The sequence below is a fragment of the Pseudophryne corroboree genome, chromosome 2 (assembly GCF_028390025.1).
Source record: "Pseudophryne corroboree isolate aPseCor3 chromosome 2, aPseCor3.hap2, whole genome shotgun sequence".
In the NCBI taxonomy this organism is placed as follows: domain Eukaryota; kingdom Metazoa; phylum Chordata; class Amphibia; order Anura; family Myobatrachidae; genus Pseudophryne; species Pseudophryne corroboree.
Window position 1 is genome coordinate 1,022,152,233 of NC_086445.1, and position 18,017 is coordinate 1,022,170,249.

The following is an 18,017-nucleotide window of genomic DNA, read 5'->3' on the forward strand; positions in this document are numbered from 1 at the left end:
CTGGGCTTGCTGTGCTCGCCGCGCTGCGGGCACGGTGGCGCACTGTGGGCACGGTGGCGCACTGCGGGCACGGAGGCATGCTGCGGGCACGATGGCGCGCTACGCTATTTTATTCTCCCTCCAGGGGGGTCGTGGACCCCCACGAGGGAGAAAAAGTGTCGGAATGTTGGCTGTCATGATTCCGGCGCCGGTATACTGTGCGCCGGGATCCCGACAGTCGGCATACTGAAGACCACCCGTATGTATGTATGTATGTATGAGAGACAAATTAAATAGAAAGAGATAGGCAGCTGGGTATGGTGCCAGGATCTAGGAACGGGGTGCCACTAGGTGTACCCATCAATTAATTAAGGATGTCTTTGAGAGATACATCCTTGTTGTACTCAATGCAGTCAGACGGCTGGGAAACATATAAGACGCCGCTTATGTACTTTCACCTTAGTGACTGGGAAAGTGAGTAATTGATGGTGTTGGGGGGCAGTAGGCAGAAAAATTGCTTAGGGTGTCAAGAAACCTTGCACCGGCCCTGGTGTTGGGAAGTGTTATCAGTGTGTGTGTGTGTAGATGTATATATTTGTGTATGCACAGTGTGTGTGTGTGTGTGTGTGTGTGTGTGTGTGTGTGTGTGTGTGTGTGTGTGTTGTGTGTGTGTGTGTGTGTGTGTATTAGAGATGTGCACCGGACAATTTTCGGGTTTTGTGTTTTGGTTTTGGATTCGGTTCCGCGGTCGTGTTTTGGATTCGGACGCATTTTGGCAAAACCTCCCTTAAGATTTTTTGTCGGATTCGGGTGCGTTTTGGATTCGGGTATTTTTTTAAAAAAAAACCTCAAAAACAGCTTAAATCATAGCATTTGGGGGTCATTTTGATCCCATAGTATTATTAACCTCAATAACCATAATTTCCACTCATTTCCAGTCTATTCTGAACACCTCACACCTCACAATATTATTTTTAGTTCTAAAATTTGCACCGAGGTCGCTGGATGACTAAGCTAAGTGACCCAAGTGGCCAGCACAAACACCTGGCCCATCTAGGAGTGGCACTGCAGTGTCAGACAGGATGGCACTTCAAAAAAATAGTCCCCAAACAGCACATGATGCAAAGAAAAAAAGAGGTGCACCAAGGTTGCTGTGTGACTAAGCTAAGCGACACAAGTGGCCGACACAAACACCTGGCCCATCTAGGAGTGGCACTGCAGTGTCAGGCAGGATGGCACTTCAAAAAAATAGTCCCCAAACAGCACATGATGCAAAGAAAAAAAGAGGTGCAATGAGGTAGCTGTGTGACTAAGCTAAGCGACCCAAGTGGCCGACACAAACACCTGGCCCATCTAGGAGTGGCACTGCAGTGTCAGACAGGATGGCACTTCAAAAAAATAGTCCCCAAACAGCACATGATGCAAAGAAAAAAAGAGGTGCAATGAGGTAGCTGTGTGACTAAGCTAAGCGACACAAACACCTCAATATCACAGGAATTATTCATTCTAATCAATGGTATTATTTATTGGTCCAAATCACTGGAAGAAAATGACAAAATCACTAGAATTAAAAGCCAGTATCACAGGAATTATTTGTTCTAATCAATGGTATTATTGGTCCAAATCACTGGAAGAAAATGACAAAATCACTGGAATTAAATGGCAGTAATGTCGGGAATTATATAAAATGGCAGTACCACTGGACATATACGGAAGTGTCAGATATGATGGCACTTTAAAAAAAAACTTTTTTTTATATGACAGGGACAAACCCAGTGTCCTAACAATTGGCAGGGCTGATTAAACAAACAGCCAGGGGGAAACTCCTGAATCCAGTTTCTAACCCTGGCTAATAATTTTTATTACCCGGGATATAATAATAATCACTAAGGCTCCCCTGTAGTGATGTAGATGAGATTCCCCCCCAGTGGACCCCCACATGGGAGTCCTTCCGCGTCACGCTGAGGACGCTAAGGGAATAGAATCCAACCTCTGAACACGTGCACCTGTAGAGGGTGCCGACTTTCTGATCTTTCTATGGCCTAGCCTCGTGCAGAAGTAGGCCCTCCCGAATTTTCTCGGTCTGGCAGCCCAAGGGGACTGCATCAGAGAAGCAGAGTTACGTCTTCTCACAGGTGGTGCTGCGGAAGGAAGCAAAGCTGACTTACCCAAAGTAGCCTTTGTATTCAGAGTGTCCCCAAGCGGTGTCTCACCTGCGAAGGGGAGGTACCTCTTGGATTCGGCGTCTGCGTTCCATTGGCGGATCCAGAGACCTCTGCGAGCAGCTTCTGCCATGGAGGATGCTCTAGTCAGCCCAATCTCCCTCATGGCTTTCACCATGAATTTAGCCGAATCCTTTATGTGACCTAGAATCAAGAAAACATCATCCCTATGGTCTTCTATTAATTTGTCTGACCATTTTAACATAGCCCTAGCTACCCAAGTGCATGCAATAGTGGGCCTAGGGGCGGCTCCAGTAGCCATGTAAATGGATTTTAGAGTTGTCTCTATCTTGCAGTCAGTCGGCTCCTTTAACGAGGCCGAGCCTGGTACAGGTAATGTAATTACCCCTGATGGCCTGGACACCGATATGTCCATTATGGGAGGAATTTCCCATCTCCTTCTATCCTCCTCAGGAAAGGGATATGTCTTAAGTACTTTATTGGGGATGTGAAAAACCTCTTCTGGGTTTAACCAGGATCTTTCAAATAGGGTATTCAACTCTTCCGAAACCGGGAATGTCACTAATGATTTTGCAGTTAGCATAAAAGAATTTTCCTCTATTTGTATAGGTATTTCTAACACATCCCTAATGGCATTAATACATTGCTGGATTTTATATTCTAATCTATCATAGTGCCCCCCTCTAACTTCTGTGTCGATCCCTGTGTCGGCATCGATGTCCGCGTTGGACTGCAAGACCTGTGTATCAGTTTATACTTCATTTAGCTTGATTGTATTCTGCATGCAAAGCCATTTCCTGTTTCCTAAAATTGACCACAAATAGGGTGAGCGCCCAGGTCACACTCTCATACTTTATCAGTTCCTTATAGGTGCTATGCGTCCGTGCAGAAGTCCTGCATTGCCACTTATCACAGCAAAGCAGAATGTATATAAGATTATGCAGAGCTCTGCATAGTGCTGATGCCATGCATAATAGCCCCTAGGGGGCGCTGTCACACATGCCCGAGATCCAGAAAAATTGCAAGATCTCTATTAAAACAAACGGCGCATATAGGTGGTCATTCCGAGTTGATCGCTCGCTAGCTGTTTTTAGCAGCCGTGCAAACGCTAAGCCGCCGCCCACTGGAAGTGTATTTTAGCTTAGCAGAAGTGCGAACGAAAGGATCGCAGAGCGGCTGCAAAATAATTTTGTGCAGTTTCAGAGTGGCTTCAGACTTACTCAGCGCTTGCGATCACTTCAGACGGTTTAGTTCCGGATTTGACGTCACAAACACGCCCTGCTTTCGCCCAGCCACGCCTGCGTTTTTCCGAACACTCCCTGAAAACGGTCAGTTGACACCCAGAAACGCCCACTTCATGTCAATCAGTCTGCGGCCACCAGTGCGACTGAAAAGCTTTGCTAGACCTTGTGTGAAACTACATCGGCCGTTGTGAAAGTACGTCGCGCGTGCACATTGCGCCACATACGCATGCGCAGAAGTGCTGTTTTTTTTGCTTCATCGCTGCGCAGCGAACATTTTCAGCTAGCGATCAACTCGGAATGACCCCCACAAGTAACCAGAGCATCATCCACAGATGGTGTGATGTATTACCAGACAAGCAATGACAATCTTCACCTCAACAGTTTCTCCTTCTCGCTCTCTCTCTCTTTCACTCTCTGGGCGGGATGTACTAACCTCTCCCGCTGCAGTATTAGGGTTATCTCTGCGCTCCCGGTGTTTACTCCTCGTTAGTTGTTTTCCTCCTGCTGCCTGGCGCTCCCCAACGCTCTCCCTGTAGTTTCCGCGTCACGCTGATCATCACTGCGGTCTGCCATAATCACCGCCGCGGCCACTGACCCCTCCACAGCGATTGTTCAGCGCTGCGCTCCCCCTGTCAGTGAGTCGCGCATGCACAGTTGTCGCAGTAGTAGGAAGCAGAGACTACTGCGCATGCTCGACTCACTGACAGGGGGAGCGCAGCGCTGAACAACCGCTGTGGAGGGATCAGTGACCGCGGCGGTGATTATGGCAGACCGCAGTGACGACCAGTGTGACGCGGAAACTACAGGGAGCGTTGGGGAGTGCCGGGCAGCAGGAGGAAAACAACTAATGAGGAGTAAACACCGGGAGCGCAGACAGAGCCGGCCTTAGCTATAGGCAGGCTAGGCATTTGCCTAGGGCATTCAAGCATGTCTAGGGGCATCCAAGCATGTCCCTGCAGCATCTCATGCTGAGAGGGACAGTCCGCAAACTAACTGTTAAGGGGGGTACACACGGAGCGATAATCTAAGCAATCTGACTAGATTGCTTAGAATTTCAGGAAGATCGCTCCGTGTGTAGCCCACTCAGCGATAGCGATGCGCAGCCCCGCGCATCGCTATCGCTGCTGCTAGATTGGCCTGCATGCAGGCCAATCTAGCGGGTCACTCACTTCACCCGCTGGGTGAAGTGAGCGGCCCCCCCGTCTCCCCCCGCACGCTCAGCACAGATCGCGCTGTGCTGAGCGCCGGGAGAGATGTGTGCTGAGCGGTTCGCTCAGCACACATCTCTCCAGCATCGGGCCGTGAGTACTGGCCTTTACTTTCCAAATGTATTCAATCAGTACTTGTATACACTGCTGTTTACATTTGTCAAAAAAATGCACACTGTGCCTTAAACTTCCTCTGACATGCTTGAATGCCCCTGACTTGTGAGACCTCAGACAGACAGCAGAAGCCCAGTAAATGCAATTCCTGGACCTGTGACATTTTTACTGACTATATAAGGTTATTACTGGATGGCTTCTTATGATAACACATGTGTATTTTGGAAGACTGCTTCACAGAAACCTGACATCACCTATACTGCTTGTGCACATGGGGGAGGGGGACCCTGCCATCCTGTGTGTGTCCCTTATCCCTGTGCAAACCCCAGGTGTCTGCAGGGACATAACATGGGCAGTGATCTCCCCACACTTTATTTCCTAGTCAGTCCATACCGTAAAATTCCCCTGCCATCTAGCACTGTAACGTGGTCAGTAAGTTGCGTTGTGCTATTTCTATATGAAACATCAGTGCAGCGTGACTTTCAGACACATCAGACTGGAGGGCAGAGCATTTAGCTCCCACAGTATAAAGTAAAGTGCATGCAGTTAACGGGAGTAACAGACACCAGCAAACACACTGAACAGTGAAGAGAATGGACAGTTTCTACATGTTTGATACTGATCTTTTTGTATAACCAGCAAGTGTGGCAGTATCTGTGGCAGTATATGTGTATTATGGGCATTACTAATGTGGGGCATATGTGTAAGGTGCATTACTGTGTGGCATTATGTGTATTATGGGCATTACTAATGTGGGGCATATGTGTAAGGTTCCTTTACTGTGTGGAATTATATGTATTATGGTCATTACTGTGTGGCATTGTGCAGAGTTGAACTGGCCCACAGGGTAACCCCCCGGTGGGCCCCACTACTTGAGCGTTGCAGGTACAGATGCAGAACTAGCGGCGGAGCTAGGGGGTACCAGACAAAATTTTGCCTAGGGCATCAAATTGGCTAGGGCCGGCTCTGAGCGCAGAGATAACCATAATACTGCTGCGGGAGAAGTTAGTACATCCCGCCCTATCTCTCTCTCTCGCTCACTCTCTGTCCTTTGTCAATTTCTTAAGTCACCCCCAGCTCTCTCTGCACCATCTCTCATTCTGTCCCCCAGCAATCTACTGGCAGGATAATGTATGCATTACCAAAACATTAATCCCACAGATGCACCACAGCTCCTACATAATGTAGTCTTGGTCCCAACAGCACTGTAGCGTGGACATCCTGAGAGCTCTGAGTGGGTGTGACTGCGCTGCTACAGGTTTTAGCAGGGTATTCACACTCATATTAATGGAGACTTGGGGCTATATATACTTAAGGGCAGGTTTATAGAAGTACAGCTGTTGCCCATATCAACCAATCACATTCTAGCAATGATCTTCTAGAAGGTGCCAGATAACGATAGTAAAAGTAGAATCTGATTTGTTGCTATGGGAACACATTAGGAGGGAGGAACCTGGGGTGAAGCTGGTCCTATGCGGTCATTATATAGATGATATATTTTTAATTTGGAACGCAGATCTTAAATCTATTGACTGGTTTTTGGATAGTCTAAATAAAAATAAGTACATTATCAAATTCACTAGTTCTATTCACCAATGTTCTATTCATTTTTTGGATATCGCGTTCACTGTCAATAAAGGTCAATTAATCACGTAGACCTTTGTTAAAAAGGTCGAACAAGATAGGTATTTACTGTAAACTATGGAAGTGAAAACTATAGATAGGGCCACATTATTGTGATCTCACTGAATAAGAAAGGAGGAAAAGATTGGGCCAGATGTACTAAGCCTTGAAAAGTGATAAATTGTATGGTGATAAGTAATGCACCAGCCAATCAGCTCCTAACGGTCACTTTTCAAACCCAGCCTGTAACATGATAGTTAGGCTGGTACTTTATCTCTGTGAAATTTATCACTTTTCAAGGCTTAGTACATCTCCATGACATTTGCAACTCAATATAATAATATAATACCAATGCATATGAAATAAAAAAAAGAAACAAAAAAGCTTTCCCTGCTTAGGATAGATGAGGCACTGACTAGTTGCAACTACTCTGGAAAAAAAGTCATTTTTTTAGAAATCTGAACCTAGCCCCCAGTTTATGTAGAATAAGGGGATCTAGAACTACTGTAGCACCAAGGGGGAATCTTGGATACCACAGACAGGGCCGCCATCAGAAATTGTGGGGCCCGGGACTGAAAAAATAGGCAGGACCCTCCACTAAAAAAAATATATATAAAAAAGTAAAAAAATAAATGTGTATTTAAAAAAAATAGGATTCTAATACCTACCGGTAAATCCTTTTCTCTTAGTCCGTAGAGGATGCTGGGGACTCCAAAAGGACCATGGGGTATAGACAGGATCTGCAGGAGACATGGGCACACTATAAGACTTTGAATGGGTGTTAACTGGCTCCTCCCTCTATGCCCCTCCTCCAGACTTCAGTTAGAAAACTGTGCCCAGGGAGACGGACATTTCGAGGAAAGAATTTATTGTTTAAATACGGTGAGTGTCATACCAGCTCACACCTCGAACATGCCGCAGAACGTGGCATTCAATAGAACACCAGCTGACGGCATGGAAAAAACATACAGCAATATGCTGACCGAAAATGTAACACCACCTGTGTGTAACACGACCAGTAATCACGTACCGCATGCCATGGCATGAACAACAGCAGCAACAGACTTGACTGAAAAGAAACACCACATGAGTGTAACGACAACCAAGAGCTGCAGATAGAGTCCGCACTGGGACGGGCGACCAGCATCCTCTGCGGACTCAGAGAAAAGGATTTACCGGTAGGTATTAAAATCCTATTTTCTAATACGTCCTAGAGGATGCTGGGGACTCCAAAAGGACCATAGGGTTTATACCAAAGCTCCAGACCGGACGGGAGAGTGCGGACGACTCTGCAGCACCGATTGAGCAAACATGAGGTCCTCATCAGCCAGGGTATCAAACTTGTAGAACTTAGCAAAAGTGTTTGAACCCGACCAATTAGCTGCTCGGCAAAGTTGAACCACCGAAACTCCTCGGGCATCTGCCCCAAGAAGAGCCCACCTTCCTGGTAGAATGGGACTTCACCGACTTCGGTACCGGCAATCCAGCCGTAGAATGAGCATGCCGAATCGTATCACAGATCCAGCGTGCAACAGTCTGCTTAGAAGTAGGGGCCCCACCATTGTTTGGAGCATACAGGATAAACAGAGCGTCTGTTTCCCCAATCTGAGCTGTTCTGGCGACATAAATATTCAAAGCTCTGACTACATCTAGAGACTTCAAATCAGCCAAGCCTTAAGTAGCCCCAGGCACTACAATAGGCTGGTTCCTGTGAAACGCAGAAACCACTTTTTGGCAGAAATTGTTGTCGAGTTCTCAATTCTGCTCCATCCATATGGAAGATCAGATAGGGGCTCTTGTGAGACAAAGCCGCCAATACCGACACCCGCCTTGCGGACGCCAAGGCCAATCGCATGACCGCTTTCCAAGTAAGAAATGTTTTACCCAACCTTTTGTAAAGGTTCCAACCAGTGTGACATAAGAAACTGCAACACAACGTTAAGGTCCCATGGTGCCACTGTGGGCACAAATGGAGGTTGGATGTGCAGCACTCCTTTCACGAAAGTCTGACCTTCTGAAAAGGTAGCCAATTCTTTTTGAAAGAAAATTGATAAGGCCAAAATCTGCACTTTAATGGAGCCTAACTTTAGGCCTGCATCCACACCTGCTTGCAAAAAATGGAGAAAATGACCCAGCTGAAATTCTTCCGTAGGAGCCTTCTTGGATTCACACCAAGACACATACTTCCTCCAAATATGGTGGTAAAGTTTCGCCGTTACTTCTTTCCTAGCCTGAAGCAATGTGGGAATTACTTCACCGGCAATACCCTTCCAGGCTAGGATATGGCGTTCAACCGCCAAGCCGTCAAACGCAGCCCTGGTAAGTCTTGACACATGCCTGGTCCTTGCTGTAACAGGTCCTCTCGTAGAGGAAGTGGCCAGGGATCTTCTATGAGTAAGTCTTGAAGATCTGGATACCAAGCCCTCCTTGGCTAGACCGGAACAATGAGGATCGCCTGAACCTTTGTTTTTCTTATGTTTATCACCTTCGGAAAGAGTGAAAGTGAAGGGAACACATAGACCGACTGAAACACCCAAGGTGTCACGAGAGCATCCACTGCTATAGCTTGAGTGTCCCTTGACCTGGAACAATATCCCTGAAGTTTTTTGTTGAGGCGAGACACCATCATGTCTAATCGAGGAATTCCCCAAAGACTTGTCACTTCTGTGAAAACTTCTTGATGAAGACCCCACTCTCCTGGATGGAGATCGTGTCTGCTGAGGAAGTCTATTTCTCTGTTGTCTTCACCTGGAACGACGACCTCTAATAGAGCGTTTACATACCTTCCGCTCATCGGAAACTTTTGCGGCTTCTACCATTTCCGCTTTGCTCCTCGTTCCGCCCTAGCGGATTACTTACGCCACTGCTGTTCAGTCGTCCGGCAGAATTAAGACGGGCAGAACACGAAGAAGATGTTCCGTAAATAGCTCTTAATTCAAGAAAACTTATTGCAGACAAGCTTCACGCCTTGACCTTTCCCCCTGGAAAATTCTTCCCCTGGAAAGACTGCTCCCTAGCCTCGGAGACTTGTATCCATGGACACCAGGATCTAATCCTGGATCCGGAACCTTCGGCCCTCTAGGAGGTGAGAACTGTGAAGCCACCACAGGAAATATATCCTGGTCCTGGAAAACAGGATTATTTTCCGGTGCATGTGCAGGTAAGACCCGGACCACATGTCACGATACGGGTATCTGGACGCCATTACCTGCCATCTAGGTGTCTTCTGAGACTGGCCCAGCGTTCCAAGTCCGGATTTCATCTGTGTCAACACTCTGCACATCCCTCCTGTCATTCTGAGACACTACCACAGCGGCGCCATGTTTAATCCAACATGGCGTCTCCCGTCCTCTGCGGCCTCCGCCGCCGTTCCTGTGTTATTGCTGCAGGTTATCAGAGTGGTGCATCATACCTGCCACGGCCTCCGCTGTCCTCCACGTGTCTCAGCATGTAATTTTCATCTGGCGTCTCCTGTCCTCTGCGGCCGGCGCCGCCATTATCACTATGTTTAGATATTCTATTTCAAACCAGTTTTCCCTCCAAGTTCCAACATGGGCGCAGCCATGTTGGATTTGATCACATGCTCCAATTCCTTCAATCCACCGTCCCTGGAAATCTGCATAATTGCCCAGCCAATGCCTGCATAGCTGCAGGTATAAGTATCCTGTGTCTGGGCCAGATAGATGTCAGTGCTTTGAATGTCATACCTTGTTTCAGTCTCTCTCTCCTGTGGCTTGTTTCTCCAGGTTCCAGTTCCTGTCTCCAGCATCCACAAATAGACCAACACCTGCTTTCCATCCTGCGGAGCAGCCTGACTCTACAGTCCTCCGTGGCTGTCCAGTTTCCAGCTATCTACTATCTGCTTCCAGCAGCCAGCTTTCAACTGATTCCAGCTTCTACAAAACACCGGTGCTGATCCAGCGGATCCTATCTTACCAGCAGTATCCACTACCACCGGTAATCATCTATCAGCTATTCTGTTTCTACGCTCCCTAGCATCTCACATCATCCACTCTGTGTTTCATCACCTGGTTCCATCCAGCATCCACTCCGTGACTTTAGTACCTGGCTGATTCCATTCAGCAGCCACTCTGTGTTTCATCACCTGGCTGATTCCACTCAGCATCCACTCCGTGTCTTACCACCTGGCTGGTTCCATCCAGCTGATACAGCAGCTTACTCAAGTTACCAGATTCACCTGTTACAACTACTGGCATGTTCCTCGGCTATCTCCACTACTACAACCAGGCCTGGTAAGGTTTTTCCATCAAAGGACTTTAACATCTGTTCTAACCTACCAGTGCTCTGTGATAACTTCTATGGTTACGTGTTCCAGGAACTGTGTTATTTGCCACTGTCAATTGCTAAACCTTGAATGCTGCTTGTTGTTTCACGGAGTCTGTTAATAAACTTTTATTTTGAATTTTAACTTGGTTGTCATGGTCACACCTTCGGGTAATCATTCTGCACTTACATGTCCAGGGGTCTGATTAAACCTCCCAAGTTTAATTTCATCTCAGCCCCTACAACTGAGGCTTCCTCCCGTCAGCCTAAACCCTCAGTTGTGACACCACATGTCCAACTGGTCCCGCAAAACAACTCTGGCATTTGACCTGCTCACCGAATGGCCTCGTAGGCCGCAACCATCTTCTGCATCAACGGAACGTATCGACGGGTTTACACTGTTGCAAATCTGATCCGACTCTGGATCATCAGATCTCTTTCCACAGGAAAAAACAAACTCTTAACAGATCAGTATCTAATCTTATTCCCAACTCCGACCTCTGCGTCGTTGGGATCAACAGCGATTCTTTGTGTTGAAGAACTGTCAGAGAGAAACAACGAATTGTACCACTTGTTTCTTGACCTCACCGTAGTCAGGAGAGCGTCCCAGTACAGAATAATAATGGCTCTTACTATAGAAGGAAAACCATCATACTGCCCTCACTCTAGTGAAATGGCAATGACAATCCTGAATAGCAAAATCAGGTAAGCTTAATGCAGATGACACCGCATTTAAACCCTCTTTCTTCTTTTACAGGTTGGAAATCCCTGTCCTGAGAGATTCAATCTTGTAGTTCAATTTCTTTAGTAGAAATCTTTTTTGGGATTGTTCTGACCGAGCTGTCCGGGCTCAGAGGCATGAAAAAGCTTGAAGAACAGCTTTTTTTTTTTTTTTTTTGTGACAGGGACAGCAGGACAATGTCCTGATCCTGACCCAACTCTTGTATGGCGTCGCATACTACCTCTCCAGAGGAGAATCGGTAAGATCTATTTGAAAATTCAGTGAGGGGATTCATTTGGAAAACTTGAGTATGTCCCCTTTTGGACTCTATTCTTAACTCACTGTGTCAAGTCCCTTCCAGGACTGACTGAAGAGTATTAGACGAGTTCCCACCGGTGTGGGCTCCAGCAAGATAGACCCAGCGACCTGCGGTGGATGTGGTAGAAACAGAGGACGATATCAGGTTCTGCGAAGTTGAAAAGGCTGTAGACCTCTTACCTATTCACCTCCCTCTACCTACAAAGAAAGGGAATAAAAACGGTATCCAACCGGTCAAAATGACTGCATCACACAAAAAATGCGTCACCAACCGTTGTGATGGAACCTAACACAAGAAGGTAGACTTACCAGTGGTATCTGCCGAGATCAACTTAACCAAGTCATCCCCAAACCAGATTATCCCTTCATAGGGAAGATACTCCAGTATTTCTCGGAGTCAGTGCCTACCTCTTGTAGTCGCATGGCAGCAAGCTGCAATGTTCTAGATAAGACCCCAGGAATATCACATTTCTCCCCAGGATAATTATATCGGATAACAAGGTAACCGACCATTTCTGAATACAAGCACTCCCCCATGCGTATGTAATGCAAATATCATCAAAGCATATAATTAAAATATCACTTAGCTTCCTGTATACGATCCGTTGTGACAGGGCCCCGTGCAGACCAGGGGTTGACATTCACTTTATTCTATCCACTGCGGGAGAAGAATAAACACTCGGGCTCCTCGTGAGGATTTGAGACCATCTTGTCACGGCTGACCTAGAGCTTCATCAACAGAGCGACCAGCACATGAGAAGGAATAACTTTACTTCAGCATTCATAATAAATTGAAATATAAATGTACACATTTGAATACACATATACACACATATATCTATATATACACATCTCATATATATAATATATATGCAATCTGTTAGGAACAGCAGGGTCCCTAGTGACATTAATGTGTTCTGAATGTGTATGAACATGTACAGAATGCCAAAGTTGTGGATCTAATCAGGAAACATTATGGCCGACATAGAACATAGTATTCGTGTCGACAACAGGGAGTAGTAAGTAACTGGGCAAAATAACATTTTTGTGACCCTGAGGGGTCTGAGGGAAACATATACCTAATTTCACTAGGACTTCCCACAAATACTATCACGTCTGTGCTCGAGCTACAGCTCACTGCAAACGTACCATACATATATATACACAGACAGGTATAGGTTTTATATATTATTTTACACCCAGTCCCAATAGTTGGTGCCGACAGGGTCACCCACATACGTCTGTGTTCCCCAAACAGTGTTTGCTTTGGAAAAGCTTACAATTACTGACATGCTGACACTTAATTTCATGAATCAAGTACCATCTGGAGTCGACAATTCCGACAGAGGGATTCCCATATCTGTTTATGGTAGAGCACTCACATGTCGACACAAGTGTACCAAACACCCACCAACATTGCTAAAATGGGCAGATTTCTGACAGGGAAAACACAGAAACACTAACCAACTCCTTGTACACACGCTCATTATATATACATATCTATAGTGCTTCATGGTTAAACCTATATTGCACTAAATAACTGTGCCCCCCCACATTTTACACTGTTAGGTGTTTAACAGTGTTTTGGCGGGCCCAGCATCTCTGTGAGGAGAAAATGGCGCTGTATAGAGTTGTGAGGGCTAAGCCACGCCCCCTTCGCGGCGCGCTTCAGCCCCGCTATCTTTCTACATTTTTATACTGGCAGGGGTTCGTATACAGTGCCTATGCACTGTATACATCTTTGCCAGGCTTATTTTATGAGGTATATGGCCGCCCAGGGTGCCCCCCCCTTGTGGGAACAATGGCGCGCAGCACGACCGCTGCGCGTTACCTCCGAGACTCTGAAGTCTTCTACCGTCACTGAAGTCTTCTGTTCTTCTAATACTCACCCGGCTTCTTTCTTCTGGCTTTTTGAGAGGTGTGACTCCGGGAACGAGTAGCTAGGCGAACCAAGTGATCAGATCCTCTGAAGCTAATGGTGTCCAGTAGCCTAAGAAGCAGAGCCCTTGAACTCAGAAGAAGTAGGTCTGCTTCTCTCTCCTCACTCCCACGATGCAGGGAGCCTGTAGCCAGCAGGTCTCCCTGAAAATAATAAACCTAACATAAAGTATTTTCAGAGAAACTCAGGAGAGCTCCCCTAGTGTGTGTTTAGTCTCTCTGGGCACAGAATCTAACTGAAGTCTGGATGGGGGCATAGAGGGAGGAGCCAGTTCACACCAATTCAAAGTCTTATAGTGTGCCCATGTCTCCTGCGGATCCCGTCTATACCCCATGGTCCTTTTGGAGTCCCCATCATCCTCTAGGACGTATGAGAAATAAATAAATCATGTGAACAGTAGCGGTGGCGCTTATACATGCCTCCAATATTAGCGCCGCACCGCTTACACATAATGACCACACACACAGATACACACATACCCGTACACACACACACACACACACACACACACACACACACACACACACACACACACACACACACACTTTCTCTCTCTTACTCAATCTCCCTCAACTTACCTATCACAGCCGGGGCAAACGCAGGATTTACTGAGGGGGGTTTCCGTATTAGTATATATATATGGATACCCATTAACCAAAATATTCCGAAAAATGTAATATTTCAGCCCTGTAGTAACGTAATGAGGTGTGCCGGCGTCATGACATCACTGGAGTCTGTGGCCAATCACAAACATGTGGGCCGGGGGATTGACTTTACAGCCATTCCCTCACCGTCACTACTGCAAGGACCCACCGTGGACCCCCGGGATCCCCCTGCCGAAGTGCTGCTGACCCCCGGGACCACCCCCACCACCACCACCACCAATGTGACAGACCCACCGCGGACCTCCGGGACCCGTCTAATGCTCCTGGTCCCAAGCATTCTGGATAAGGGATACTTGACCTGTACAATATATCTCTATAGATATAGAGTAGATATAGAGTGTAGAAAAATTGATTGATTCCAGCTTCAAGGGCGGGACTTCTCTTGAAATCTTTTCCCCTTAAGGAAGTTCCTGATTGGGGCCTATAGAGAAACCCTCTCACCAAAGAAATCACCCGACAAAAAAAGGAATTTAGTTACAAGAATTCTTAATATAAAAGAATATTTAATCTATAGTCATAAAACTGACATATTCTAAAACATAAGATAACAATTATATGGACACACGTCGAATTGCTTTAGGTGTTACAGGATAACCCTCCTCACCTTAACGGTGTGAGCTCTCGGAGGAATATCGAAGCAAAGGGATAGTGTACAATAATTGATAAACCCTACGCGTTTCGTCCACTCGGACTTCTTGTAATAAACTCCACTAAGAATACTTTAAAGTGCAGAGTTGATCTACTGGACTTCAGTGTATCGCACATGGAGTTGGATCCAGAGGTATAGGATGTAAATAAATTCCACTGGGAGTATCTGTGATATAAACACAATCCGCTGGAGTTCACAGAAATATTTGAATCCAAATGATGGACGTAATTCGTGTTTAGGACAATAAGGATGTTGGCTAACTAAAGCCCTGGAAAATAAAACTGACAATGCGCCACCCTCATGCTGCCACATATACCCCTCATGTTGCCACATATGCCCCTCATGCTGCCACATATGCCCCCTCCCGAAGTGCCAAATATGCTCCCCCGGTGCCTGTTACTTACCCCGCCGTCGATCCCGCGCTGTCTACTGAAGGAGGGACACGGAGTGCACAGCGCGCGCCTCTCCTGTGTCCCTCCTGCATCTCCGGCGGCTGCGGCGGGTCTATTAAAGGAAGTGCCGATTCGTGATCAGAGGTCACGAATGGGTACTTCCTTTAATAGAACCGCCGCTGCCCCCGAAGATGCAGGAGGGACACAGGAGAGGCGCGCGCTGTGCGCTCCATGTCCCTCCTTCACACTGCTCTGCCTGTCACTATGCACTGCCACTCACTCGAGTATAAGCCGAGGTGGCTTTTTCAGCACAAATAAAAGTGCTGAAAAAGTCGGCTTATACTTGAGTATATACGGTACTTCTTTATGTATGGTGAGAGAGCAGCCAGGAAGTAGGTAAGTATCAGTGGCGGAACAAGCAAGCGGTGGGCCCAGGTGCGACAAAATGCTTTGGGCCCCCCCCCCCCATCCAAGTCCACCCCGGGGGCAGTGCGCGCCGTAGGCGCGCGCAAAAATACATAGTGGCGTGGCTTCGTGGGGAAGGGGTGTGGCCACAAAATAATACCAACACAGTAGTCTCCATTATTCAAATTACGCCGCACAGTAGCACCACTACACCAGGTAGAGACCCTTTTACACCTTACAGCGAACAGATTCCTCTTTTTACACATTACAGCAGACAGCGTGCCCTTTTTACACATAACGGCAGACAGCGTGCCCTTTTTACACATAACGGCAGACCGCGTGCCCTTGTTACACATTACGGCAGACAGCGTGCCCTTTTTACACATTACGGTAGACAGCGTGCCCTTGTTACACATTACGGCAGACAGCGTGCCCTTGTTACACATTACGGCAGACAGCGTCCCCATTTTTACACATTACGGCAGGCAGATTCCTCCTTTTTACACATAGCAGCAGGCAGATTCCCCATTTTTACACATAGCGTCAGGCAGCCCCCCTTTTTTACACATTACGGCAGGCAGATTCCCCATTTTTACACATAGCGTCGGGCAGATTACCCCTTTTTACACATAACGGCAGACCGCGTGCCCTTGTTACACATTACGGCAGACAGCGTGCCCTTTTTACACATTACGGCAGACAGCGTGCCCTTGTTACACATTACGGCAGACAGCGTCCCCATTTTTACACATTACGGCAGGCAGATTCCCCTTTTTACACATAGTGGCAGGCAGTCCCCCATTTTTACACATTGCGTCGGGCAGATTACCCCTTTTTACACATAGCGGCAGGCAGTCCCCCATTTTTACACATTGCGGCAGGTAGTCCCCCCTTTTTACACATTGCGGCAGGCAGTCCCCCCTTTTTACACATTGCGGCAGGTAGTCCCCCCTTTTTACACAGTGCGGCAGGCAGTCCCCCCTTTTTACACATTGCGGCAGGTAGTCCCCCCTTTTTACACATTGCGGCAGGCAGTCCCCCCTTTTTACACAGTGCGGCAGGCAGTCCCCCCTTTTTAAACAGTGCGGCAGGCAGTCCCCCCTTTTTACACATTGCGGCAGGTAGTCCCCCCTTTTTACACATTGCGGCAGGCAGTCCCCCCTTTTTACACATTGCGGCAGGCAGTCCCCCCTTTTTACACATTGCGGCAGGTAGTCCCCCCTTTTTACACATTGCGGCAGGCAGTCCCCCCTTTTTACACAGTGCGGCAGGCAGTCCCCCCTTTTTACACATTGCGGCAGGTAGTCCCCCCTTTTTACACATTGCGGCAGGCAGGCCCAAGAAAGAAAGAAGGAAAGAAAAATAAAGAAAGAAAGAAAGAAAGAAAGAAAGAAAGAAAGAAAGAAAGAAAGAAAGAAAGAAAGAAAGAAAGAAGAATTATACTTACCCTCAGGCTCCTCGGTGCAGCTGCGTCAGACGACGATTCCCGGGCAGTAGAGGAGGTGGAGGAGGGAGCCGGAGGACGGAGCCGCAGCAGCGCTTTGTTACTGGTGGAGGCGCTGCTGCTGCTGCCCCTCTGCTTCCCTATAGGCTGTTCTCGGAAGACAGCCTATAGGGAAGCAGAGGAGCAGCAGCAGCAGCGCCTCCACCAGTAACAAAGCGCTGCTGCGGCTCCGTCCTCCGGCTCCCTCCTCCTTCCCCCGTCTGTACCGCTGCTCAGCTCCTATCTCCGGGCGGCTGTGCGCTGCGGGCAGCGGTTGCCTGCAGCGCACAGCTGCATGTAATGAGTCAGTTTGACTCATTACATGCTTGGGCCCCTGGACAGAGGCGGGCCCCAGTGCAGTGCACTGCCTGCACTGCCGGTAGTTCCGCCTCTAATAAGTATGCTATAAAGCAGGGCTGGCCAAACCAGTCCTCGAGATCTACCAACAGTTCACATTTTCCAGACCTCCTAGCTGGTGCACAGGTGTAGTCATTACTAATTAAGATGCGCTGCATTCATTCCTAACTGACAATTCTACAGATCTCCAGGAGGCCTAGAAAACTTGAACCGTTGGTAGATCTCGAGGACCGGTTTGGCCAGCCCTGCTATAAAGGGATCTTTTCAGGTCTTTTGAATAGGGACTGTGGGGAAGATTTATTAAGCTTGGAGAAGTGATAAAGTGGAAGGTGATAAAGCACCAGCCAATCAGCTCCTAACTGTCATTTTTCAAACCCATCCTGTAACATGGCAGTTAGGATTTGATTGGCTGGTGCTTTATCACCTTCCACTTTATCACTTCACCGAGCTTAA

The 18,017-nt window shown here is 47.4% G+C and overlaps 1 protein-coding gene across 1 annotated transcript in view; it reads right to left on the reverse strand.

The window, feature by feature from the left end:
• Positions 1–2,014: 2,014 nt before the first annotated feature.
• LOC135029871 (uncharacterized) overlaps positions 2,015–18,017 on the reverse strand; it is a 55,623-nt gene continuing 39,620 nt past the window's right edge. Inside the window, exons 6-7 of the mRNA XM_063953887.1 lie at positions 2,193–2,345; positions 2,015–2,079 (exon numbers count right to left, since the gene is read on the reverse strand). Of these exons, the coding sequence (XP_063809957.1) occupies positions 2,015–2,079; positions 2,193–2,345 (218 nt within the window). The remainder of the gene's footprint in view (positions 2,080–2,192; positions 2,346–18,017) is intronic.